This window comes from Anser anser (genome assembly GCF_964211835.1).
Source record: "Anser anser genome assembly, chromosome: 2".
Taxonomy (NCBI): Eukaryota; Metazoa; Chordata; class Aves; order Anseriformes; family Anatidae; genus Anser; species Anser anser.
In genome coordinates, this window is record NC_139721.1 from 151,566,948 (window position 1) to 151,594,684 (window position 27,737).

General features: G+C 39.2%; 1 protein-coding gene across 4 annotated transcripts in view; it reads right to left on the bottom strand.

Annotated features, from left to right (window-relative positions):
- Positions 1-6,639: 6,639 nt before the first annotated feature.
- Positions 6,640-27,737, bottom strand: part of WDR37 (WD repeat domain 37) — a 44,948-nt gene continuing 23,850 nt past the window's right edge. For all 4 annotated transcript variants that reach the window (XM_083825191.1, XM_083825188.1, XM_083825189.1 and 1 more), the window contains 8 exons: positions 27,186-27,257; positions 24,772-24,816; positions 22,999-23,075; positions 21,403-21,640; positions 20,714-20,855; positions 11,728-11,862; positions 11,232-11,346; positions 6,640-9,762 (listed from right to left, as the gene is read on the bottom strand). In XM_083825191.1, coding sequence (XP_083681317.1) covers positions 9,631-9,762; positions 11,232-11,346; positions 11,728-11,862; positions 20,714-20,855; positions 21,403-21,640; positions 22,999-23,075; positions 24,772-24,816; positions 27,186-27,257 — 956 coding nt within the window. In that variant the 3' untranslated portion in view covers positions 6,640-9,630. The remainder of the gene's footprint in view (positions 9,763-11,231; positions 11,347-11,727; positions 11,863-20,713; positions 20,856-21,402; positions 21,641-22,998; positions 23,076-24,771; positions 24,817-27,185; positions 27,258-27,737) is intronic.

A 27,737-nucleotide genomic window follows, 5' to 3' on the forward strand; every position in this document is an offset into this window, starting at 1 on the left:
AAATCACTTTTTTGGTGGAGGAAAGGAGACTGGAAGGGGGCATCTCAGTAGCTGTGGCTTTCAAGTGAGAGAGCAGAAATATGTTATATTTCAGGGACACTCCTAGGTAGTTCAAAGTGAGAACTCAAGTGAGCAGCTGAGACTCTTGGCAAACACTCAGTTGCCGAAGGCCTGTTGAGGCCAACAGCACTACATGGAGGCACAGGGTTTGGAAGAGGTGAAGCACATCTGGATAGTTAAGACCCCCCCAGAATAGTGTACTTGTATCTATGTAACATTAAACAGCATTCCTAGAGCACTCGAGGCGATGCACAGCAGCAGTACAAATACAAGTAATATCTTGTTGGGTCAGGACCTTACCCTCAAGGAGATTACTAGAACAGATGCTCATCCTTTAGGCAAGGATTCTTACAATCAATAACAGAAAGTGCTGTCTCTTTGCTAAGGAGAATATTATTCCAATCTTCCTTAAATTTCAGTTACAGAGCCAGCATTCTAGGAGAAGGGGGGGAGGGCTTTTTCTTTGCTTGTTTTCATTTTTAAAGTCTCAAATTAGCCTGATTTCTCAGTCTGTGAAGACACCAGTCAGGATCTACCTGACCTGAGACTCGTGCCTCAGTGGGTTCCTCCTGAAATGCTTCTGCATCCCATGCCCCTCCGGGTATCCCTGCGCTGAGTCACTCCAGCTTCCTGCAACAGAAAACTGGCAACAACACGACGTCACCTCCCCTTTTCCACAGCCCCCTCCTCCTCCTCTTTCACAGACGCTGACTTTTTTGTGTTTTTTCTTCGTCTTCTAACTCCTTCACTTGCCTTAGTGACTCAAGCCCATCGCCTTAACACCCACACACACTCTCATCCTCTTCTGAGCTTTTTGTGTCCTTTATTCTTCTTCTTTCTTTTTTTTTTTTAATTTTATTTTTCTGCTGACATCAAAGTTTTCATTGGTCTTATATCCTGAACAATCCAGCCCCACAGGCTCTGCCCTGGCCTTCCTCCTCCCTCACCTTCCTCGCTGAGCCCCTGGCTGCAGGCCCCATTACCCCCCTGCACCCTCTGCCACCACCACTAATGCTGTCCCTCATTAAGTCCCCAAGGCAGCGAGCCATCCACCTCCTGTCACACCTCGCAGCCCAAGCTGAAGTGCCCTTTGCCAGGTCATCATCCTGTGGGGCCAGCCACTGCCACCAGTCCTAACCCTGCTGCTCCTGCAGAGCTCCTGGGAGACATCAGACCCTGTCCCTGTGGCACCACAGGGCCCTGTTGCTGGTTTCCTTCTGGGCAGCCTTGTTTTCCCCATGAAGCCCACTAAAATCCACCCAATGTTTCCTCATGCTCCCTCGCTGTACCCGTGTCCCCCTGGTCCCAATGTGTCCCCAGTGAGGAACCCCACAGGGCCGATGGGTGGCTGTGCCCAGCGTGGCAGAATCCCAAGGCCAGAGTCGTGCTCCCTTACTGGCTGCATCCATGGTTAAGGCTTCTATAGGTTATGGTAACAATGATATTGGGCTAAATAACACTAATTTTCTGCACATTGTTCCCCAGAAGTACCTCAACCTACTTGTGTCTATTCCCAGCAGAGGACAACTCAAGGATTTTGGGTCATCTTCTCTTGTGATATTCATATTTTTATCATGAGCACTTGACTTACATGGGCCACAGCTAATATCTGCAGGGATGTGGCTCTATCTAGCGTTTGCTCTTAAACTTTTCTTCAATGCACTGTTGATCTGTTTATAGCTGCCTCTTTTAAGAACTTGTCAATGCTTTTTTTTCAAAAGACAATACTAGTCTGACAAAAATCGATTTACTGAAAATACTGTCACAAGCACATACTTGCATGAACGTGAGGGAGACACACTGCAGCCCAGCAGGTAAAGGACGAGAAAAGTGCAGTGTTAGCAGGCAGCTGCTGAGGCCCCTTGCAGCCTGGTTATTCCCTCACCACAACACCAGACTTTGCTGCAAGCGCTGCAGAGAAGCGCTAAGCACACAGCAGCAAGGTCGGAATGTGGACAAACTAACGGCCGAGTACCAAGTGGGAAAGGGGCTGCGTGAAGCCGTGAATGCCTTCTTAAAAACGCCTCTCTCCAGCTGCGGGGCCCTCGGCCCACAGGAGGCCCGGGGAGAGATGGCGGGCCCTCAGCGCTGCAGGCGGCCCCCTCGTGGTTCGGGCTTTTTCTTCCTGGCTAGGCCTGAGCTGCTGCTGGGGGCAAAGCCCCTGACATTGCCCCCACCTTGCTCCATCTCTCACTGGCACAAAAGTTAAGACCAAGTTTCATTTTATGCCATTTCAAATACGGTAATTGACATTCATCGCCAAGACCCTTTGCCTGCACCAATGCAAATAAACTCCGCTCACTTCAAGGAGGTATTTTCTGGTGAAACATTTGGACACACCTCCACTCTGTCACTGCCTGTTTTTACCTCAGTACTTTGTCACAGAAAGTGCCCCTCAGTAGCTCGCCTGCTGACGGGCATCCAGCGCTGCCCTCAAGGTAGGCATGGAAGAGACCAAACTGCAACCCAAGGTATTGCACGGGCAGTTTCTCAGAAATAAGGTATCAGTTTGAAAGGTCCGGTCCCCATAAATATATGCATTTGGATTTGATTTCCTCCATTTTGTACATAATGGAAGAATGATGGAGGATTATATATTTTTATATATACATGTATATATATATATATATATGGATGTGTGCAACTTCAGTCACCCAACTCAGGTAACAGGCTTGCTGAGGCTCTGTAACAAAGCAGCACACATAGCCACCAATGTAATATTTATAGTGTTCAACTTTTCTTAAATGTGTCTGTAGCTAAACCTTTGGTTTCCTTCACTGTGGAAAACATATGCTATGACTTCCACGCTGGGGAGAAGATTTTCATTTGAAAGAGGAGCAATGAGTTTCCCAAGGAAGGTATTTATTCCCTGATCAGTGAATAGTTGTATCTGGAGCTGACACAATGTCGCTTCAGTTTTTCAGCAGCAAACTCCAGGAAGCCTTATATAACTCCAAAGGGAAAATAATCTCTCTACTTTTCTTACATTTCATTGAACTATGCGTTTGTGTCCAAGAACTTTTCAAGTACATTAATTCAGCAACAACATAAAACGTATACGAAATTAGGGTATGGTTTTCAAAAGCAGGAACCTAAAATGAAGTTTCTAATTCCACATTTAGGCACATGAATCTGATTTTCCAAACTACTAACCACCCACCAGCCTGCACAGAAGGCTGACGGGAGCTCGTCATTTCTGGAAGTTGCACCACTGAACTGCAGCATCTGACTTTTTGACAGCCTTCTGGCGAGCAGTTTGCACAAGCCTCATAAAACATCAAAGGCCAAAACAACATGTCCTGCAATTACCCACCGAAAAACAATCTTAATTAATAACGATATCATCACTACTCCCTCTACCCTTTAACTGCTGCTGAAAAGTTTTGCTTTTCCTTCATCTCTGTCCCTGCTCCTTAATGCTTTAATCCTGCCCTTCAAGTTTTTATCGTACTATCAACCTGATTTCGGTGCTGTTTATTGCTCACTGTGTCAGATTTTTCTCTCTTGTTTTTTGGATTAGTCTGCTTGCTATATACTCAGCAACTACAGCCTCAGAGGACATGCATTACTCCATCAAAATACTCTAAGTTCAGTTTTACATGTGTACGAGGCTGATCTTAGTGACATCATAAAAATTTAGATAAGGTTGAAAAAACTAACAGGAAAATAAGAATTTGGATTTCTGGCTTTATCCACATTAAGCACTTGGGAAAAAATAGTAATTAAAAATATTAAGTACTGAAAGCACATAAGTTTAGAACATTAACCTCATGGAGTTGACCAGTTATTTGTTCTCCTTTCCATCAGCTAATGATTTTGATGTAGACACAGAATGTCACGTTTGCATAAGACTCATAGTGTCTGTATCCTTAGGTGTGTATTTTGACCAAAAGTCATTGAGGTAAACTGGAATCAGAAATTTGACCACTGAAGCCAAGAGTAATATTTTTACTCACTTGGGTTTGTGATGGAGAACGTCAAATTCTGTCATCTCAAGGTGAAAATTGGAAGGAAGGGCTGGTTTTGTCTTTCCCAGGACTAAGAGAATTATTGGAAGTACAGCCATATCTCCCCAGTGCGATCTGTACATTCAAATGCCTCTATTTTGGCTTGGCTGGGAAGCATCCCCAGTCAATTCAAATTAAATTGAAATAAACAGAATTAAGGCAAGTATTTAGAGCATTTTGGCCTGAAGTCATGCTGAAATTTAAAATGCTGAAACTTTCTTTGTAGACTAGCCACATGTACCCAAAGGGACCTTGTAAAACATCATGACCTTCTTGCAAATTAATTGTTCATTCAAAAAAGGAAGAGACTTCCAGTCTAAGAGTGATTCCTAATAAGCCACATGTCATGCTGTCATACCTTGAGTTTGTGGGATGGAGCTTGTTTGCCTGTACCGTTTGTAATCTTCTACTGGAACAGCCCCATCCCAGGAGTGCTTCCATCAACTACTCCAGTAATCATAGCACCATTGCAACAGTTGAAGTAGAAAATTGAACATATGTCATTAAAATTGTGTTTATATAACTGAGGTTTTCCCCAGACCAAGGATATTGAAAACAACTACCTATTCTTATTAAAAATGCGAATATCTTTAATGTCCAGCAGTTTCCACACCGGGCTCTGAGTACCAGAACATCCCGATGTCCACATTTCCCAGCAGCTCAGAAACTGCTGCTTCTCCCTGCCCTGCTCCCATCTGTTCTTCCTCTTCTCCTCATCTAGTCAGGGGCACACACTAGGCTCTACTCTCCCAGCACCATTTGTCTCCAGCTGACCACCAGGAGGGTCACAGTTTCACCTTTTGGGCACACACACACCTCCTCCTCATCACTTTGTTCTCTCGTCGTACCTGTCTTCCTAAGCTGGTTTTATTTCAGCTTTGCATTTCCCTTCATTTTCTGTGTTCCTCAACTGCAGTCCAAACACTTCCATCGCAAATTTGCCCCTCTAAGTTCTCATACAGTCTTGCTTCCTTCTCAAATCAGCTCTCAAACGCTGGGTCGACATCCCTGCTTACACCACAGACTCTTCATGCTCAGTTTGGGCCCTTTCTCCTCGCTACTGGAAGCAGGTGGGACTGTGTGGTTAGCAGCAGCTGGAAATGGGGCCTCAAAGTGAACCACCCTTCCGAAACCCCTAAAAGTTTTATGAAGACCCTAAGGTGCTAATTCAGGCACTTGGGCGAGATCCTACTAACGCGCACCAGCCTCAGCTCTTCACTGCTGAGAAATGCCATGTCCTGGTAGGAAGAAATATTCTCTGTAGGACACTGATGAGCTGCATCCATGGCTTGCACAAACGCCCTTCTCCAGCATGGTGCCTCTCCCAGTCACTGGTACCTTCTGACCAGGATTTACAGTCAGAATTAAATGGGATTTTCTGTGTAAGGTCCTGCAAATTACTTATGTTCTGAAAATTATGAGCTGTGGGAATTAGAAAAGGTAACAACACTGCTTAAAAATAAAATATCACAAGGCTGAGTAATTTTTCAGTGACATACTTTAGCCTCAATGGAGCATTAAATAAAAATTCCATGCCAGTCAAAGAAGCACAGTGTGACACACAAGAGCGGTTCTCCTGCAGCTCTTCAAGTTAGAGCACAGACATCCTACTGAAACCACTCGTTTGTGCATGCGATTTACTCACAGGTTTAAAAAAAGGCGTCAGAATACTCATCCTCAACCCCCCCTCGACCCAAAGTATGAGCAGGAATAGCCTTTGTAAACGTATATAACTTGGGAGATTTAAGGTTGTAAGTACTGCAAGTTTAAAATCAGTTGCAGTAAGTCCTGATCTAAATTCCTCAACTGAGATTGACTAAAAGTATAAATAAATAAACCAAAGAGTTGCATTCTATCCCAAACCAGCCCCCAGGTCTGTTGTGTCATCCTGTAACTTTGGTCTTTTATTTCTGATCCATATCACCAGTGACATGAATAGCAATTTTCCAGAGCACTAGACTTTGAGGATTTGAAGTAGCAATACAGGATCCCGAAGAACACTGAAGGGAACTGCAGTATCCTACAGCTGTGCTCCGCTCTCAGGTGCTGGCTGGCACTCGGCTAAGGCACCTGAAACCAGATGGCATGGCCTGCTCTGACACGAAGCTTCTTAGGATTGATTTCAACACTGCAAAGCTCTGTTTCAAATGATATGGGTGCAACGAGCAAACCATCGTTAACCTAAAGCAATAATGATGGCAGGTTTTAGATTGCATTAAAAATATCAACCTATAGAGTACTGTGAAAAAATCACATGGAGACTTCTGTTTAATCTGCATAACAAAATGTAATTACGAAATGTCTCTTTGTAAAACTGAAGACGAGAGCACAAATGCCACGTCTGAGCACCTTTCAGCCCATATACTTATCTGCCAGCATAACCAACTGCACTCCAGAAGTCCTACCTCAGGGGCAGACTTGGCCTTCTTCCCAAAGAACTGTGCCCATCATTGCACTGGAAGTGAATTTTTTGGGTGGAAGAGGGGAAAATGGATAGGAAGATCATTGGACTATTAACAAGATGAAATGTTAATTGCAATTTTAATGAAAAACCGAAGAACAGCAGGTTGCAAAAAAAAAAGTTGAATGTTTTAATGCATTTTGAATCATAATGAAGAATAACATATTACATCTAAAAACAAATTAGCAGAATAATAAAAAGTGGTTCCACATAACTTATAAATTCTTTTTTTCCAAAAAGATGGTTTTCACAGATTTAGGCAACAAATAAGATGTTTCACTCCAGATCTGATTGCAAAGTATACACACAACTTGTGAAAACTGATGTGCATTGCTTAAAAGACATAAAAGCTTGATTTTGCCCAGTGATCAATTTCCTGTGAAATTCTGCACAATACTGAAACTGCAACTTTCCTCCATTTTATGAAATGTTGGACATTGTTCAACGCTGAAAAACTCTCTCTGGAACATTCAAAGCCATGAAATGTTTTCCACATATTTAGTCAAGGCAGTAGCATTCGCTACTACTGCTCAGGGGTGATTTGCTTCAAGGGGAACAGCAGCCTGGAGTTAATCTTCAGTACAGTATATAAAATTAAGCTAAGGGACAGTTCAGTATTTAGCTGATTGAGTATTAGCCTGCTCATAAGAACATGGCTCTAGCACCTTGTCTGGTTGATTTTTTTTTCAAAAGTAAAAGTGTGTAATCATCCCGTTCCTGGTGCCAGAGGTGTGTCCCTCTGGTGATATAAAAAGCTTGCAGCAATGATTAAACTGCATAGAATCCAGTGGTCCTGTGTTACATATGTATATTAGAGAAGCTTATGCTGTCAATTTAGTTCAGCAGGACCAAAACAGTGACCTTCTCCCCCACCTCATGTAATTAAAAGGTTAGTCATTGCTCAAGATGCTACACAGGCCATGCTGGAGAAACCGCTTCTACTGGCTGGAAAGAAGTTTCTCTCTCTGTTAAGCAGCATCAACCTGCCTAAAACTCTCTCCATTACCAACTGAAAGAAAAAGTGAGCCTTTTTTCTTACAGAATAAAACCTGCAATCCAATATCAGATGGCCTTACCCAAGAATTAAAAACCCAGAAAAAAAAAAGTGAAAACAAACTCTGACACCATCCTTTAACCCTTGTTATCAGAAGGCTTAAAACTCTGCAGCTGCTTTCCTCGACCTCACTAGTTTTGGTACTTTAAGATTGCTTCAGTATAATTCTGCATTTATCTTGTACCTCATAAAAAAAAGCTACGACGACCCGTACTATAAAGATACTGGACTACTCCATTAAATACCTTGAGCTTCCTCAATGTTGTGCACTCAAAAACCATTTCTAGGACCCCAGCTTCCTTGTAACTACTCAACGATGCATTCACCATCCCCTTCCATTGCACTCTAATGCCTTTACGTGTTAGTTAACAGGCAAACCAGCAAACACATCGGCCTTAATGTCATTATGAACAGTGCTGTACAGGACATGAGCACAGCTACAGCTTCATGTAATCCTAACAACACGATAGAAAGTTTTGACTACTTTACTTACGGCAACCCAATATACTCTGATTCCCACTGTAAGAGTGCTTTCCCTCACCCTCCATCTTACAGCGTGATATGTCAGACAGATAGGGGCAGTATCTCGCTCCAGCTAAGAAGTGTCTGTCTGAAGCAGCCTTCCTGTTCTTTTGCAGATGTCAGCTGCCACTTGCATTTACTTACATAATCAGCAGCTGTGGTGTAACGCCACATTGCCAGTGCAAAAGAGGCTGAGCACAGCGAGGAACAAAACCAGAGTAAGATCATTTGGGAGAAAGAAGGGAGACCTGTGTTAATTATCCCCCTCGGAACACGATAGGGACTGCAGCAGCCCTTGCCACAGCTGAGAACACAAAGGTGACAGATGATGTTTACTTACCATATTGCTCCATTAGCCTTAAGTGTTAATTATCTTAAGGATCACATTTAGTATGATTGTCTTTCCTCTCATGTCAGAGATAGTTCTTCAGCCAGAGACCAAAAGTGCTTTTTTCTAGGCTACAGAGAGATTCAATGCATCTTGACCAACATTCACTTTTGAGGTAGTACTAATTTATTTTGTATTGCTGGCTCAAAAAAAAAAAAAATACGGGCAGCGAGCACATTTAAAAGCATGCTCACTGTAGGTATAAGAGAAAAAAAAAAAGAAAAAGAAAAAACCTATTTCCTTTCTGGGCAGATCACCAAAAAGAAGCAATCCTTCTTACAAAGGTCAGCTCACATTCACTGGTAAAGTCAAACTTTCATACATGGTTTATAACAATAGCTATAAACTAAAGTGCTTCAAAATTTGCTTGACTAGATTTCAGTGATTAGAATCATAATATTCTGGATTTTTGCTAGTGTGAAATGCCATGAGTTTTTTAGAATCACTTTATATAAGAAGGGCAGAATGAACGTTTTTCTTTTTCAAAAGAAAAAGTACAAAAAGCATTCAGAATAAACCTTGCAGCCTATACTCACTACAAGTAGTTTATATTTTCCTTCTCAAATCTACTATTTCTCCAGTAACTGGACTAAAAATGGAGTTGAAGTTGCACTATACTGCAGCACTAAAAAAAAAGTATTCTGATCAGATGCAAACAGGAAAACGTTTACAATCATATACCTAGTGAAATTCACACTTCATTTCAAACTTTTAGCCCTGCAGATTCTTTTTAACACAAGGCAGATATGTAGAGTCATGGAAAAATGTAACAGACTGCTATACATTCTCTACACCTACTACATAAATTTCACATTTATGTCACAAATGTAATGCCCTACTGTTTATCTATCAAACGCTAAATAACTTATGAACATTTATGTGCTCTATGCAACAGTGAACATATTGACCAGTGGATGCCAAAATATAAAAGTTCATACACGAGACGAACTAATTTTAAAAAAATCACATTTTCTGTACAATTCATGCAAACTGTGCACAACGTGGTAACAAGAACAACATTTGCTGAAGTCTCCATTTAAGGAAGAGCTTTTGGAGCAATAGCAGACCAATATCCGGAGAAGTCTGCGGGAGTGTAGAAGTCCATGGCAACATAAAATGCAAAAATTCTTCCAGCATTTCATTTTTCTTGTAACAAAGCGGGGATGTTGATGTTCCAGCCAATAGCCTGACGATCAAATCCACATGTGAAGAGGTTACAGATTGGGTGGTCCTCACTCCACGCCGAGCAGCACACCATCCTTCTGTGGCCCTACGACAGTTTGAGACACATCAAGTACTGCTTACAACAATTTTGAAAGCTTCTGTGTCAACAACTTAAAGTCAAAATAGAAACTTGTTCATGCTCTCACTACTTTTTTTGTATTTGAGGTTCCTAAAGATTACAGTCACTTTCATCTGCAAGGTAAAATCTTTATGACATTGAGACTGCTTAATAACAGCACTGGGTCCATAAAGACAGAAGCATACAAACAGGTGAATCAAAACTTGAGGTTTTCACAGTATGTCTGCTATCTAATTGCCACTTTATTTACAAAAGCAAACTGAATTTTGATTTTAAAACTTTTACTTATAAAAGCAATCTTAAAATAAGGAACTACTTGCTGGCAACTGCTTTCTTATGAACCTGCAAGGTTTGCTGTTGAGTTTTTTTTGTCTGTCATGTTTATAATTCAGAAAGGATAACAGTACAGCAGGAGGAATGTCATACTGAGGAAAAGCAATGCCTTATCTATTGTTCAAGTCCAATAGTAAGAAAAATACCTCAAGGAGGATTCTGACAAACATTCAAGTAAAAAAAAAAATCTCCGTGATTTCTGTAGTGTTGACCTGAATGTAAACACTAAAGAAAAATAAAGGAAAGAAGAAAATTCACAATATCAAGACTTAAAAATAGGTAAGCACTAAACAGCTCTTAAAACCCTTTCCTAAATTCTGTCAACAGCTGCTGCATCCACATACGTGCTTGGTTTCCACAAAGCTGTGAGTGATGATACAGGACAGTCAGAAACCCTGCCTTTCAAATGGTTAAACATACTACTGCTTATGAAATATTTGAAATGTGCTGGAAAACTGATGTCTTCAAAAACGTATTGTAAAAGGTCCCTTTGAGTGACATAATCCAATTAATTTCACTTAGTCTAACTTGCTACATTAGCAGTGCCATGCCAAGTAGCACCACAAATGAACAAACTTGGTGGCTACAGAAAGGATGGTTGAGTAGCTGGTATCAAATATCAAGAATTTATTTGTATAAGCATGGGAGAAAAAAAGATTATCACCAAATCATACAAAGTGAGCTTTTCAAACTGCATCCCATTTTTTCCCTTTATGTTTCTTTACAAAACAAATTCACCACACGGTAATGAAAAAAGTCTGAAACCTCAAAATGAGTCACTTTTCTGACAAGATTCACGTCAAGATGTTTAAACACATTTAAAATGCCCTTAAACATTTTTATCCATTTCATAGAGAATGCAGACATTAGGATCTCTTTCACAAGAAGAAAAATTATGATGAAATCCGGTTGAAACATTTCCAATTCCAAAATATGATTTTACTTATTTGTACATTGGTCATTTCCAACAACAGTGTATTTGTATAGACAAGTGTCTTTCAGCATTTCTTCAGCTTTTACACTACAGATATCAAACCCTATTTTTAACCTTGTATGAAAGAGAAGAACAGACATACTTTAAGGCTATAAAAAAATTCAGTTACCTGTCTATTACTGCGAGGGAGGCGTGCTAATCGCACTCCTGACATGTCAAATAACCTAACCTGTCGGTTGTCATGTGGAAGCGCAATGATTCTTTGGCCAACACACACATTAATCCTGCACGTAAGAGACAAAAGTAGGTTATGCACAAAACAGTCAGCCTGGCAAACAGAACTTGATATAAATTTAAGCTCACGAGAAGTGATATAGCTGAATTTTTCCTGGTTAGCATTCAAAAGTGGAAAAAATAAAGTATTAAATCATTAAGGTGACTTTTATTGTACCAGAAGCTCTAACAGGTTTAACTTCTGCATCCCATATAAAAATCTCAGAAAATCAATACAATATATTTATTGAAAATGAATGTTGACTAAATCTGTATTTTGGAAAATCACTTTCAAAAACTCATAAATCTCTCTGCACAAGTTTAATTATAGTGACTAAAACTAAATTTCTGTTCAGTGAATTAAGAAAATAGTAACTTGAATATCTGCTTACCTATTGACTGCTGAATCTGTACGGATGGTTGCAATAGGAGACCTCATGTTTTTCAAATCCCAAACTTTTACAGTACGGTCATCGCTGCCAGAAACAACATTGTCTCCCACGGTGAAAACTGCAGATGTCACAGTGCTGAACAAACAGGAGTAAAAATGAAAAAAGGCCAAGCTCCGAAGTTTGTATTTAAACTAGCTGCTGATTTAGAGTTCTACTTCCTGTTCCTACGTTTCCGTTAGGATATATAGCTTGCCTTTCCCCCAGCTTGATGTGGGTATCTTAGAATAAAGTAATCTTATGAGAGGTTGTTTCACTTAAGGTCTAAGCGGCTTGACTGGCCAACATGCTAAGAAAAGAAGCCCAACGGTGCCGAGCCCATTTGGAGACACCTCTCACATTCCATTTATCCTAATAGGACTGGGCACTTTTACCTCATGAAGCCTTAATTCACTTTGTAGTTTCTATGTCAACGTTCACTATGCTATCAGACACCCAAAACTGAATCAGTAGTATACAATCAAACTCTTCCTCTCAAGTGCCTTGAGACCACTAGCTCAAGTTATTTTATCTTCCATTCAAAAATTTCTGTAGAACTACCGCAGGCATTTGTTATTCACGCTGCAGACACGAAAGAGATCCACAATACCTGACCTGAGATGTAACTAATAATACTTTGTACATACACCTAAACACGTTACACAAAGAGCTTCCAGAACAACTCTGCTAGCAGCAACTACATCAATCTAACAATTTCCAATTCTGATTTCAATTCCTATTCAACAATAGCTGAAGTCTGATAGTCAGGTAAGAAAAATGGCAAGTAGTAACATCAAGAAGCATGACCAGCCAGTTCTTCAAATTCAACCTATTGTGGCTTCAAATGCACAAGTTCAACCAGCGAATGACTCTCAAGAATATTTATACCAACTGGAAGCACAAAATATTACTTTCAGAAAATGTTTTTATTTTATATATATTTAGGTATATATTAAATATATATTTATATTATTAAATATCAGCCACAAACAATTTTATTTTAGAATTTTCTCTTATTTACATCTTTTACCTATTATTTCATATTGTACTGTACCAGTAGTACTCAGTATTTAAACGAAAATAGTAGTACAATGTGAATTCTCAACTCAAAAATAGTTATTTTTTGCTCACAGAGTGTACTAAGAAAGCATATAATCTCTCCCTAAAATCATTAGGAAAGGCTTCTCAACTCTGTTTCTGCAGATTTGATTTAATGACCTATCTTGTAACTTGGGTCATGCACATCAATTTCTTAGAATTTAGTAATTTTAATTTAAGTTGTCAGTTGTTACTGTCACTTTGGTTGTTCTGCAGAAATTTGAATTCATGTCCTACCCAAGCTGCTGATTGAGATTAGCACTAGCCAGGTCACAACGGACCAGTTTATGCAAGCCTCTTAATTTAAATTGACACCAAATTAAGTTTTAATTAGGATGAAGGTCCACTTTATTCATGACACCAAGTTTCCTAATGCATTATTAGAGTGTAGCTAAGCTATCAGGGAGATGATTATAATAACAGGCCTTTGCCTCATCTTCTGGACTCATGAACCAAAAGTCAAGAAGTTAAAAGATACATGAAGGCCACAACCGAGGAGTCTTCAGATAAGCACCTTCGCATTTGGGAAGAAAATTCATCCACACGATCAAGTTACTGCAGACTAGAGTTGGTACGGTCTTGGCACAGAACCTGCCTTCCACCTGCCTGACCTCCCCACGACTTAGTAATTTCTGCATTTCCTTCCCCAAGTTCTAGAACACAAGCTGCAAAATACCTCACAGGAAAACTTTTCAGACTTCCACTGAACTCCATATCAGTGTAACACATTTGAAATAATGTTTAGCAGTTTAAAGTTGACTATTAAATCTGTACACTTTGCGCACACTGCGAGACCACCTTGTACATGACAGCATGAGGAATTCAAGTCGTAGAAAGACTCCAGGTGAGTGAAAAGGCAGCATTTTAGTATTCTGCTACAACACACAGATATGATCTGTTTTCCCATCATACATTTTGTTCCAATTATGGTCTTAACACATTTCCAAACTGTCTTTAAATAAACCTCCAATTTCGGATGCTTTATTCCACAACTTTAAACAGTCTTCCAGCTTCTTTGATCTCGTATTGGTTCTCCTTTATCACTTATCACTGTCAAACACAGTTAAGTACAGTTAAGTCTTTTTGACCACAGAAGGTCTCTCTTTCTTAGATTTATCATCTTTCAAATGAAAACATTCAAAGCCTTTGCCATGCAAACAGAACGCCAGCTCTAGGTTTGCTCAGCTCTTTCTGCTCCTCTCAAAAGGAAAAGATTTCCAAAATAAACCAAAATCCTTTTCTGTAGTACTTTCAGTTTAACTACTCATTCAGATATTACTGGGCACATCAGGAAGAAGTTTGTAAAACAGAAGTGCAGTGAAGTTCTCCTGTAGCTCTCTGTGATGACTGGGAAAAGGGTAGAAAGGCAAAAGGAAAGCTGCCATGCTGTTTTCCGTGATGTCCTTAAAGGCATTTAGTAGTCTTCATCCTCTGGCTCCCATCCCAAAACTCCACTGGAAGGCACTGCAGACTGAGATATGCACTATTTACAAGCACACGTGACTACAATAGCCTTTTTCATAAGGAGCTCTGAATTCAAAGGCTAGATATAAAAGCACTTTTTATTGCAAAAAGGCAACATTGAGAAAACCCACTTCCTGAGAAGCAAGCAAAGCAAAGTCTGTGTGGGAAGAAAGAAGTTGGCAGAGCAGCCAGCATCCCAATAACCTTTCAGAAGTATTGCCTCCCTAATCCCACCCACATCACAAAATTAAAAGGCTGCTTTCTGCATTTTCATGGGGCTGCTTTTACTTTCCATCGATACTAGTCTTCAATTTGTTCTAACCCAACTTAAATTGCGGTTAACGTCCCCTTGGCAAAATTAATAAAAAGTGTCAACAAAAGATCATCAGACCCCCGTGTTAATGGAATGCTAGAAGACATTAGGTTTTTAATAACTCAAAAAAGATGACAGGTATTATAGGACGTTAAAAAAAAATGGCAAAGAAGCAGCAGTCTTATGACACTTCAAACCACGGGTCCCACAGGGAGTTTGGTGTGCTACGACCATTCTCCAGAAAAGCTTCAGCCTCCGCCAAACCCCAGCAAAACTCATTTATCTTGTCGTAGGGAGCAGCCGAGCGTGTACTTCCAGCTGACAGCGTGGCACTTCCTCACCACACACCGCTGCCTGGCCTCGAACATTCTGCTCCCTCCGTGGGTCTCAATCAACAGAAATACTGTAGTGCTAGCACTCCTCATTAGGCCGAACAGCTGTCTCCCCAGTCACACTGAGACACGGAACTGTTTTGCATAACAATCTGCTGAAATTTCACACACAGGGAAAAAAAAAATGATGTGGAAAATGTTGGACCATGAAATGCTGATGCAGAACACTTACTGGCAACGCACCAAAAAAGAAAGTTAACACTGCTGTTTCCATTTTGATTCGCAACCTATGCTGGGATTTGCTGTTGAATACTCGGAGAGGACGTGTTTTCCTGGCAGTGGGAAGGCAGCTACTAAAAAGCACTAACCTGCTTGTGGGCCGAGGTTCTGGAGAAAATGAACTAAAAGAGAGTTTTCAGACAAACACACTCGATGTACACCAAATCATAGTTAAGCAACAAAATCGGAGTGTTCCAACTCGTGTTTCGTATTCCAAGCGGTAAAATTTAGGAATGAAACCTAAAGAAAGAGGTATTTGGGGCAGCCTTTCCTGTACACAGGAGTTTACCTTCTGTTAGGGGAACTAAGCATATCCTCACACAGAGCACCCCGCAGTCTGTGGGGAAGCCTGGACCTGGATTTAAAGCCTCCAGACAAGGACAACATACTGCCCTGGCCACAGGAGTACCACGTAAGGAGCACACCAATACCTCCTCATCTGATCGTGCACTCAGGTTTTAGAAGTGCTAAGGAACTTAATTCCAAGAGCAGCTACACACACAACTCCCAAAGTCTGTTTCTGGGTTTATCTCCGAATATCAGCAGAGCTTCTTCCTCCCACTTGAGAAGCACTAAAAACAAACCACGGAAGAATTAACACAAAAATGGTGGGAATTCAGAGACAGCTTCACGCTGAAAAGTCATCTCTAGCGTTTAAATCAACAATGCCTATTTCAAAGATATGCGTTTCATGACATTCAGAGAAAACAACCCGTGTCTCTTTTTCTCTGTCTTAACAAAACGATACAGGATTGAAAACCAATTGCTAGCTTTTATGAGAATCACTCAATGGCAAGTTAGCAAATTAGTTAAGGTGCAGATGTCTTTAAAATCAATTCCATTACCTTTATGATGGGATAAAAAAGGTTCATTTATCCCTGCAGTCTTGCTGCATGTGTTAGGTAAGCTTTAAAACAACAAAACACTATGAAGCGTTTTCCATTGAATAGGATATAAAGAAAAGGCCTTTGGCTATGCTTTTTTGTGGGTCATTTGAGAAAAAATCATAGTACTTTTAGAGCATGCATTCACAAATGGAATTAAGATTCTCTCCACCTACTCTAGTAAAGCTTAAAGCATTCACAAACAACTAAATAGATTTATTGCCCACATCTCTTTTTTGAAGTGACTGACAAAAACTCCAATGGCTAACATCGAGTACAGTGAAACTCTGTGTTATATACCCCATTGCCCCAAATAAACGCATGGTGGATCTTATTATTATTATTATTTAAAAAATTACTAGCTACAGGGGGTTTAATTGTAAACAGTTATTCTTCCAGATAAAAAAGATGTTCACTTTTTTATATTTTTTTAAGTAAAAGCAATTTTCTCTACAAGAAAATTAGTCAATGACAAATTAAAAAGCAAAAAGAATATAAAATTATTGAATAATATTATCTTTTAAACAGCTTTTTCATCAATTCAGCAACTCCATGACGGTGCAGTAACTCTCTTTATTTGGCCTAATATTCAAGTACTGACAAACATACAACTAGCATTTATGGAATGACTCATTTTCCAGGATTTCAAAAGTGATTGCAGTACGTCTCTTTATTTCTGAGTACATACTACTGGTTATATAGCAGAGAACTTGCTAAGATAAGATCAGTTAATTGGAACTCTAAGCGGTATGCCCTACAGCAAGTTTCCTTGCTGTACAACCCTACAGGAGGTTTCTTTTCAACTAATTTTCTCTATAATGCTACGTACATTCCTTTTATAGGAAGAAAGGATTAAACTTCATCAAGTTTTGATTATTCTCTCAAAATAAAGATGGCAAAAATATTTCAAGAACAGAGACAGTCTAAGTGTCATTTTAAGGTGTTTAGAATCTCTCTGATATCAACTCCACAGCATCACATTCTAATGCCTTCCCTCTTGTCTGATGATATAATGTTTACAAGAAAAAAAGCTAAGTTGCATACTACTGATTATTGGGGCTTACAAACCCAGTTATGTTACCATTTTACACACGTGGTACTGACACCCTAACAAAACTCCTAATTTTGTGGAGGAGACGGAACAAGATAGATACAGTAAGAGAAGAATCATCGAGTTAATCAGTAAGGCTTGGGCAGAAAAACAACAGATTTCACAGACAAATTTTGCACTTCCTACAGAAGCTGAGTTGAGAGACCCACACACGGGGAATGCCAAAGGCATTCCTTGATTAGGAACAGCAGAAAAATAGTAGACACAGTAAAGCATCGCTGATGGCATTAATAGCTGAGAAAGACCAGGAATATCTCAAGACGACCCAGTGCTTGAAACTGGTTGAATTTCACTGACAGCATCCAACAAGGTATTCTCCCTTCGCCCACATCACCTTGGCTTTCAAAGGCGAGCAAGACACACAGCAGGGTAAGAGAATTAAACCTTGCAGAACAAAGGATCTGGGAAAGCCTGCTGACCTTGGCAAACTTGAGTGTCCATGAAACTAAAACAATCATTAGTCTCTTAATACAGGATGCCATTTTGACATTAATTCCACACTCATTAAATGTCAGAATTCAACCCAGCATCCTAATCAGCTACTAATCAAGTATTTTTACATTTTTTAATTCAGATTTTACAGCAGAAATAGGAGTTAGAAGATGAAAAGTTGAAAAAGTGAGACATTATTTGCACTTCCCTCGTTTCACAATTCTCACAACAAAGCACAACTCACCATCAGCCGTATATTCAGAGATATATGGCTAGCAGAGGTACTGGAGCCTTTCGCACATCTCCTGTAGCCACACATTTGGAATGAAAGTCGAAGGCATATGCAGTAGTCTGGAAATGCTACAGGCCACCCCATTCTGCTCTTCATCAGCAGTAACACGAGATCCACTTTGAGCAATTTTTCTCTGAGTTTGCCCACAAAGACGTAAGATCCAACAACTAACACATTCATCTTGATGCACTGGCTCAAACTAGCAACAAAGATTTGAGCCTGAGAACTCAAATTACGAATTTTTTTCAGCCTAGGTCAAAAGCACCTGCTCAGATGATGTTTCTGAAGCCAGAAACATGCTTATTGCCATGACAAGTTGGTGCCTAACGAGGCACTGAACAATCAAGAAGCATTAACAAAGGGCATTCAACTAAGAGCTACCCAAAGCTGCTTTTGAAGACAGTATTTTACACCTTGAAGGTGTAAATCTAGAAAGATCTCAGCACATGTAGAATACCTGAAAAGACAGAAAAACACTGACATTCTCTAGCTCTTTCAGATTATTGCATATTCCTTCTCCTTTCACTGTGTGGCTGCAGATGACAGCAGTGGAAAGCTCCAGTTCACCTGCTGTATGCAGCCTCTGAACCTCCCAGGCTGAACCTCTGCTGCTGATGGGAAGTAGTCAGTGAATTCCTTGCTTTGCTTTGCTTGTGGGTGCAGCTTTTGCTTTACCTGTTAAGCTGTCCTTATCTCAACCCAGGAGTTTTCTCACTTCTGCCCTTCCCGTTCTCTCCCCTATCCCAGTGCAGGGGAGTGAGCAAGGAGCTCTGTGGTGCTCAGCTGCCTGCTGGGGCTAAAACCACTTAAGTGCGAAACATAGAGGCTTGAACTCAGGAAATCAGCTCAATTAACTTGCAACAGGTCAATGTCTGGATGATATTGTATCCTTTTCCCAGGGCTCTGTTAAACATCTCATAGAAGGATGTGATTGGAAATTAACAGTACTAGGAATATAAATTCCTTGTGGTGCAAGCAGAAAAATCAGACAGGGAATAGTAGTAAGTGATACGACAGGGAATAGTAGTAAGTGATACAAACTGGAGGTATACCAGGTATAATAAAAAGGCAAGATAAAATCCTGTTGCCAGAAATTAAAGCTAGACAAAGTCACACTACAAAAGCACAAGAAGTTTAACAAGGAGGTTAAATGCTGGAACAAGCAACTTACAGGATGCACCAAGGGCTAAGTTAAAACCTTTATTACTGAAGAACCTAATATAAAATTGGACAATTCTTCTAAATTTACCTCTTAATTAAAAATAGGCATCAATGTAAGAAGCCCAAGACAGATGTGATGATCACAACAGGTTCCATCTGGCCTTACTGGACAATGTTTTATTTTCTTGGACTATAGCAGAACTGTGATAGAAGTAAAGTACAAGAAATACCCCACTTCTAATAAAGCAAACAGTTATATGCTCAGGATGCCAAAATAACAGGTGATTTCTTAGTCCATTTACTTAAAATACAAATAGACTCATCTCTGGTATACATACACCTGTTCTGAAAGAATATCACTTGATCACACAAGGCAACACACAGTAATTTTTTTTTGTTTTTGAAAGTCAACTTATAAAATCATATTCTGTATGTAACAGTCTTAGTCTGTTACATTGCAGTTTATTTTTAAAAGATAAAGTGCCATTTTGACTAAATCTTAAATCATTACGGCTAATAAGAAAGGAATTTGAAATTACACTATCCACCTACGTCTTTAGTAGGCAAACAGACACAAAGCATAATATGGCACTGAACAGAAAATGTAGTTTCTGAGCAGGTTTAAAGTTTTGACTTTCTCCCTCACATTCCCAAAACTAAAAATTGCTTTTGGAACCAGGAATCACATGTCTGATGGCAAAGTTTTAAGAGGCAGAAGTGGTATGCCACCCTCTGAGTTCAGAGGCTGGCACCTAAGAGCCTCTTTTACGTGTGAGTTTTTTTTCTTTGACAGCTCTGAGCTGGGGCTGCAGGCACCCAGGCTGGCGGCCACCAGCAGAGCTGTGGTGCCATCTGCTGGGCGCTCTGGTGCCTGTGCTCCTGGCTCTGCCGCCCCAAGGCTGTGCCACCAAGCAGTGAACCATTTAGGAAATACTGCTCTTACTCTCCCACCAGAAGCTTTACTGCTTTCAAGAGAGAAGCAAGTGCTACGAAGTATCAAATATGGCAGAAAGGAACCAAACTTCAATTCCGAACCATATATTACTAGGGTTCGATGATGGTTTGGATCTCAGATGAGAACAAAAAGGCAGTAACGATACTGACTGTAGGTGAAAATAAAAACAATTTTCACAGAAACTCTTATCTGTTCTCCTTCAAATGTCACACAGTAGTACTCAGTTTCCAAAACAACAGCCAGAGCTCATGATATATTAAACGTATACGGTAAAACTAAGTAAAACTTACAATTAAAGGTGATTTTAAGTATGAAAATTGACTTTTCACAGACCAGATAACCTCCAGAGGTCCCTTCTAACCTTAACTATTCTGTAATTTGGTGATTTATTTCACACTGAGTATCACGACAAGCAGAGATGACCTGTTCGATCAACTGCAGCAATACCCCTAAACTACACTGTAACTGATGCAAAAAAAAAAAATAGTCTTATAAAACAGGGAAATTAACTTAGTACCTCAAAGAGCACATGAACGTCTTTGCTTGGATAAGCAACTGAGGACATTCATACTTTAAGAACTTGTAAAAAAAATTTTATTTTTATTAATCGTGAATTAAATGTCACTTACTCTGTGTGGCCCTGAAAGACATTCACAGAATGGATAGAAGGATCTCTGAAATCCCACAGACGGAAAGTTGTATCGCGGGATGATGTCACCACAAGACGCTGGGTGGGATGCGTACAACAATGCGTTAGCTCTTGGTCGTGCCCTAGAAGCACAGATGAGAACATGTAAGGTAATGAAAATAAGACTTTTCATTTCCACATATGCTTGGAATGAAATGCTGGTGATTTTAAACAAACAGTAAAACAATAATAAGCATCATTCCAAACTTTCATTTTACTATTGCTGTAAAAGTTTAGAACTGTATTTAGAAGCAAAAAAAAAAAAAACCATGAAAAATTACCACTCATTTCACATGATTATTAAGTAGCCATAGATTATTGCTACTTAATATGCCATGAAGACAACAAAAACACTTTGCTAGAACTGAAATTTGGCTGCATTCACTTTACAAACAACTGCTTCATAGGCCACGTATCACATGCTTGAAACAACACAAATTCATGCTCACAGGATTTGCCAGGTTGGAATCTTAGAAGCCACTGCAGCACTGAGCAGCAGCATAAATCCTGCACACGCTCACACCACACTCCAGCAAAACAACTTAACTTTCCCAATGTTTCTGTATCTAAAAGTAATCCCACGTATAACACTAAACCACCAATTTTATCTTTATGTGAATGAAGAAATACCTGTAAGAGAATGGACTAGTTCGGAAGTCTCTACATCATACAGATTTGCTGTCCTATCCCACGAAGCTGTCACAGCTTGCTTTCCCCCCACAAGCCAGTCGGCTGCTATGACCACTCCTTGATGGCTTTTGAGCGAAGTTAACGGGGCTCTGATAGTGGGACAGTCACTAGAACCATCTCCGTCTCCATCAGGTTCATCCTTATCTGAGAACTCAAATTCATCTTCTCCGGACACTTGCTATAAAATGCAATAGGAAAAAGAATAAAAATAAATGGGAAGGAATGTCTCAAAGTTACATTTTACAGTGTAAATGCAACCAAACCCCTTTAATGTGAACATGGGTAGCTTAATTCTCTAGAACCTAGCCTACTCAGGTATCTACTATGAAAATCTTAACTGAAGGCATAAGACAGGTGAGTTAAATGCATTTTTAATAGCTTCTTCATTTTCAAATCTCTCCTGAACTGTTTAGCTCTGAATATCTGTCCACCTTACTTTCTGGCAAATCTTTTCCATAAATCCTCTCGCTCTATTACCTTGAGTTTCATTCCCATGCATGTATCACAGGACTTTCTTACCTTTAATTTTTTTAAAAGAAATCAGAAGCATCTAGCAGGACGCTATTTTTTAATCTTTGGGAAGAGAATCATTTACAGTAATATTTTTATCCATTAGAATTAAAATCCTGACATCAGGATTTGTCTGTTGGTCTTTACATCAGAACTGCATGCTGACAGAAACTGGATACAAAATAAACTCTTATGCTAAGGTAAAATCATCCATCTCTGAATCCTACCAAAATACACCCCTCCTTCACCATATTCAGATGTGAAAAAGTAACATTTGTACTGCTCTTTCAAAATAGAAATTCCAAATCAACTCAATTGAATCAAACATTTGCCATTTAGAAATCTACCTACATATCTCTTATCATACAGTCATCTCCTGCCCCTACGCAGCTTACTGAGAAGCTCTCACTATGAGCTACATTTGTCTTCAGAATTTAGTAAGGGTGACTTGAAGTCAAATACAGCACTTGACGGTCTACAGTAAATGTTGTTCCCAGGCTTTTATTCAGTCAGCAAATGTCAGTTAGTATGACGAATACTGGCAAGGGTCAAACAGAAATCAGGTTTAGAGATACAATTAAATAAATGCCAAAAACATGAACCTGTACCACCAGTTCTCATCACAGCAACTACAGCTAATACAGGTACCTCGGTAAGGTACGGTACAAGAACTTAACTAGTTTAACTTAACTTCATTATTATTTATGATTGTACTAGTTACAAAAAAACATACGCGCCACCTCATTTACTTATATGCTTATCACCTTCAGATAAAAGTCAAAGTGCTTGCAGTTTCATAGTCTATTCTGCACTTCTATTCTGATCTTCAAAAACATGAATCTTTTTTTTTTTAGAAAGATGCTGAAATATACCCGTTCAACTAAAACCTTAAACCCCACCTTTTCCAATCCTGAAATCATGCAATTTTTTAATTACATATAAATTTAATGTTCAGTATTATCACAACACCCATATCTGATGAAATTGCTGTGCAATTAGTTGAGTTGCAGTAAGTTGATTGCTTACACTGCAGTCTGCAGTTGGCTGAGGTGCAGGCAACTGTACTATGTATCTCCAGATATGAGCTGTCTGGTCTCCAGATGCTGCAGAGGGGAAAAAGAAAGCACAAAGAAATGGAGGGGGAGGCAGAGAGGGAGAGACTGACTAAATAAGAGCATTTCCATGAGAAATAAAAACAAGCTTTAATGTTACATATTTGGCAATAACATCTGTGTGGCATCTAACAGACACCATTGCTACTTTTTTGGCAAGCAAGCTTCAATGAAATGGCCTCTGGCTTCAATACAGATCAGAACATAATTCATTCTGCAAAATGTAAGTATCTACCAAATTAATCCTTCTTACAGTGAAAATATCTACTTAAATACTACAAATCAAAACTCTAATATCACTGCTGTTCTAGTATGGAACATTTGAAGAAAGTATTTAATGCATCAGCAAGAGCCATCTTTCATTTGCTATTTCCCAAAATGCTAGGGTTCTTCTTCATTCAATGATTTCTTCTGTTACATGTTTCTAGCACATTTTTAATGAGAAAACCAAAACAGCAAGAGTGAAGCTATTCTGCCTCTGCCTTAAGCAACTCAGCTTAACTAGCACCAGTTCACAGCTCAGCAAGTATCATTTGATTTTAGACTTCACCCGTTTTTCAAAGAAACTTACCCATTACTAAACAAGATTCTCTTTGCTATGGACAAAACAAACATGCTCCTAATACTTAGGGGGTACAGTGTTGAGATTGCTACATTGAGAAGAAAAACAGTCTGCTATGTGTGTGCACAGACTTCGAAAGTAAAATGTATGTGAAAACGTTTGGAGAAATGTCTTTTTAATAGAACAAGTAAGACAGGTAAAAGGAAGTTCATCAGCCTTATATGCTTTTGGGTGTCAGTATTCTGGATCAGGGAAGGAGGTGTTTTTCTCGCTTGTACCCCCCCTTTTTTTTTTCATTTAAAGTAGTCATGTCAATCAAGTGACACAGATTGTCAATGGAAATATTTTGCAGAAACACCTCTCAGAAAACCAGAAGTCTCACTATGGCTAGTTTTTTGCTTTGTTTTTCATTTTTGGTTTATTTGTTTTTGTAAGTCAGTTTACATAACAATATTATTTATGGCACTGCAACACTAACTTCAGTTAGCATATGAAAACAGGAAAATCCAATTAGCCGAACTTAAATCACCATTAGCCTAGCTAGAAATCATACCTACCTTCTTTTAAGGTAGCCACTGCTGAAGCAGAAAGCAGCAGCATTTTAATTTCTAACCTCAATAGCAATTATCTTCATTTTACAGTGAGTTACCCAAAAGCCGCAAATTGAATCCAGATCTCTTTAATGCCAAGGGTAGTACCCTAATTGCTGGACCATAAAAAACACAGCACTAACCACATCAGACAGTTTTCAAACCCAAAGCTTAATGACAATATTCTCAGTCCTGAAAACATCGTTACACTACTATCCATATTTTCTTTCCTTTTTTTTTTTTTCCTGCACATTCAGTATCAACCTTCTCATTCACTTCTGGAAACATAATTTAACCCAAAAGGGCTAAGATCTATGATTCCAGAGGTCTGTTTTGGAGCAGGTAAGCACAAGTGACAATATGATATGATAAACTGATGGAAAGATCTAGCTCTGATTTCTTACACGTTCAAATATTAAGATCATTGTATCAGCAACGATACTGACGAAGTGGTGAGAGGGGAGACAGTAGCAAACAATGCACTTACTTTTCCAACACAATTAAAATACTCAGCAGATGAAAACAATGTACGTACCTGTAAGAGCCACTTGCTCAGTTGGATGAAACTTTATGGAATTTACTGTGTAAAACAAAGTAAAGCTTTAAGCCAGCATACTAGAAGAATTATTTCACAATGCTTTATCATAAAAAGTATTGAGACATCAAGAAGTCTTCAGTTTTAAATAACTTCTTGTCAGATAGCAATCTCTTAGGTGAGAGAAACCACAATGATATTTGAGTACATAAACCTATGCAGTATCAAAGAAAGCAGTCACTGTCAATCACAGATACCACGGTACACATTTTCTAGCAAGTTATTTCCTAAACCTAGTGCAAGTGTTTCGTGTTAAAAAGGACAAACAAACTATATTCATGTAATCATGTGCAAGATGGCTGGAGATAAATTCACTTTGGGGAAATTTAGAGCAGTATGTAATCATAATTATTTATAACATAATGAAAACTTCCTATATAGGACCATCAACTTCCTGATTAATGCTACAGATTACAGGAACAAATGCCTAAAGATCCAATGGAAAGAACATAAATTAGACTTCAGTCCTGCAAAACTACATGTAATTGAAGCATGATTGTTTTAAAATACAGTTCTGCAAGAATTCTATCAGCCTACAAAGCTGTTCTTAGTTCAATGTATATGATTCAATTGCTTACATTACTAAGCACTTTCATTTTCAAAATCCATAAGCTTCTCTTCAATAGTTCTTCAGGAAAGAACTTAAAAATCATTTCTATCATACAAGTAAAAGATGTCCATGATCTCAAGAGAGTGCTAGAATTTAGTAGCAAGTTGGAAAAGTTACTCATTCATGCTGAACTACCTCAAGTCTACTAACTGCTGCCATCCAACATCCCTGCTCTATTTCCAATCAACTGTCAAACATAAGTAAACAAAGTTTAACTAAATACAAGCTATATGAACTGAAATTTAACTGTAATTATTTTCTTTTAAAACTTAGTTTACAAACTGTTTAAATATAGTTTGGAGTCTTATTATTTTCATGATTACCCAAAAAGTAATTTAAAAACAAACTAACAAACAAAAAAATCTTCACCTCAACACAGGAGCTGGGTGCATGCTAGCTAAGTTTGTGGTTGATGCTAAATTAGGGGAAAACACTGACTCCCTTGAGGGTAGAGAGGCCTTACAAGGCTATCTTGATAGATGCAAGTGCTGGTCAACCACCAATCGTATGAAATTTAACAAGAACAAATGCCAGATTCTGCATCTGGGACAGCATAATCCTGGATGTACATGCAGGCTGGCGGACAAGAGGCTGGCATGCAACCCTGCAGAGAGGAGTCCGGAGGGTTTTGGTTGATGGTAAGATCAGTATGAGCCAAAGATATGTCCTGGTTGCCAAAAAAAAGGGCACCATTCGTACCCTCACCACACTGCAAGCAACCTGAGAGACCTGTACGAGTTAAGTGTTACCTGTTGTCTCTATGCATCTATCTATTGGGCGTTAGAATCCTTAAGCTACAGGAGCTAGAAGTCGTAGCAGCAAACAAAAAAAAAAGTAGAACTCCTGGCTGAAAGCAGCTGACCTTACTGCACAGAACTTAATCCTATTTGTGTCCTTGCCGCAAAGCTCACGTGATGTCCCAGCTGCATTACCTAACCAAATATACCAGTTTAATAATGGTGTTCCTCATCTTCTGGCTGCATGACTCGATGCTCCATATGAGATATGAGAGCTCAACTCTCATCAGCAAGTTAAAGCTATGGAAAACATCACCACCTTTGGTCTATAAAACCCAATATTCTTACCCATTACGAGGTAGAAGGGAGCTAAACAGGTGCTTGTTGTCAAACTGGACACCAAAAATGAAGATTAACATCAAAACACTTACTGCACTGCATCTTTCCACCCAAAGAGCAGTACAAAAACACTAAGGTCACATTTCTGAAACGTTCATGCTGGTATACAGGAAGACAAATAGGGAATTAACTGTCTTCAAAATAAGACTTTAATACCATGCAGTAAATTATATATCGAATCACACACTGAACAAGAAGTGAAGATTGATGGTCACCCAGCACCTGTATCTTGTATCCCAAATAAAACACAGCCTCTACGAAATAACCAATTTCTGACTATGTAAGCTTCTCTTTGTTCTACATGAAGGCCTTAATGAATTCTGACATTTAACTTCTAAGTGTTGTAACTGTGTCTGTTAAATTTCTTTATATGGAGTTGTTTATTCGTTCAGCATTTGCAGAACTGTCTTAATATTCCTCTCTAAAAAAGAATCACATTAGAAAACATTCACTATATGAGGACTAATGGAAATTTACAGTTAACTTGCTAATGGTGTTGGCAAACCTGACAGTAAAACCACAATAAACATTTTTGCAGTTGTCCAAAACACACTTCACCCTCCCAAACGCATTCTGCTTCCAATTTACACAACACGCCCTTATCTTACCTGATCCAACGTGCCCTGCATACTTGACAAGGGACTTCCCCGTTTCTATGCTCCAGAGCAAAGCAGTATGATCTACAAGATTAAAAACCAGCTGTAAATATTGTTACAAGTGTATACTTTTAACACTGATTCAACAAGCTATTTATCTTGGGCTGTACAGCACACCATACGAAATGGACTTCAAATCCAGGTAATGCCAGCTCCTCTTGACCATTAGCTTACACATAAAATAGAAAAGCTTCCCATCATTACAACTTAACGCAACTCTCAAAACAAGTAAAAGGAATTACCCCAATCAGATTAATCTGCAGTAGATATCAAAAGGCCAATTCTACTTGCGGTATTTTTCCTAACTTGAAAACTTGATTTTTGGATCACAACAGGTACCTTGAATAAGTCAGTGACCCACAGGGAAGTTAACTGACACACACTTCAGAAACATCAACAAGGATGCCTGAATTTTCTGAAGGTTAAATGCATTTCAAGGAAAATCCAACTTAAGAATTTTCGAGATACTGAATTTCTTTATATCGACTTTTTCAGAGCTGTGCT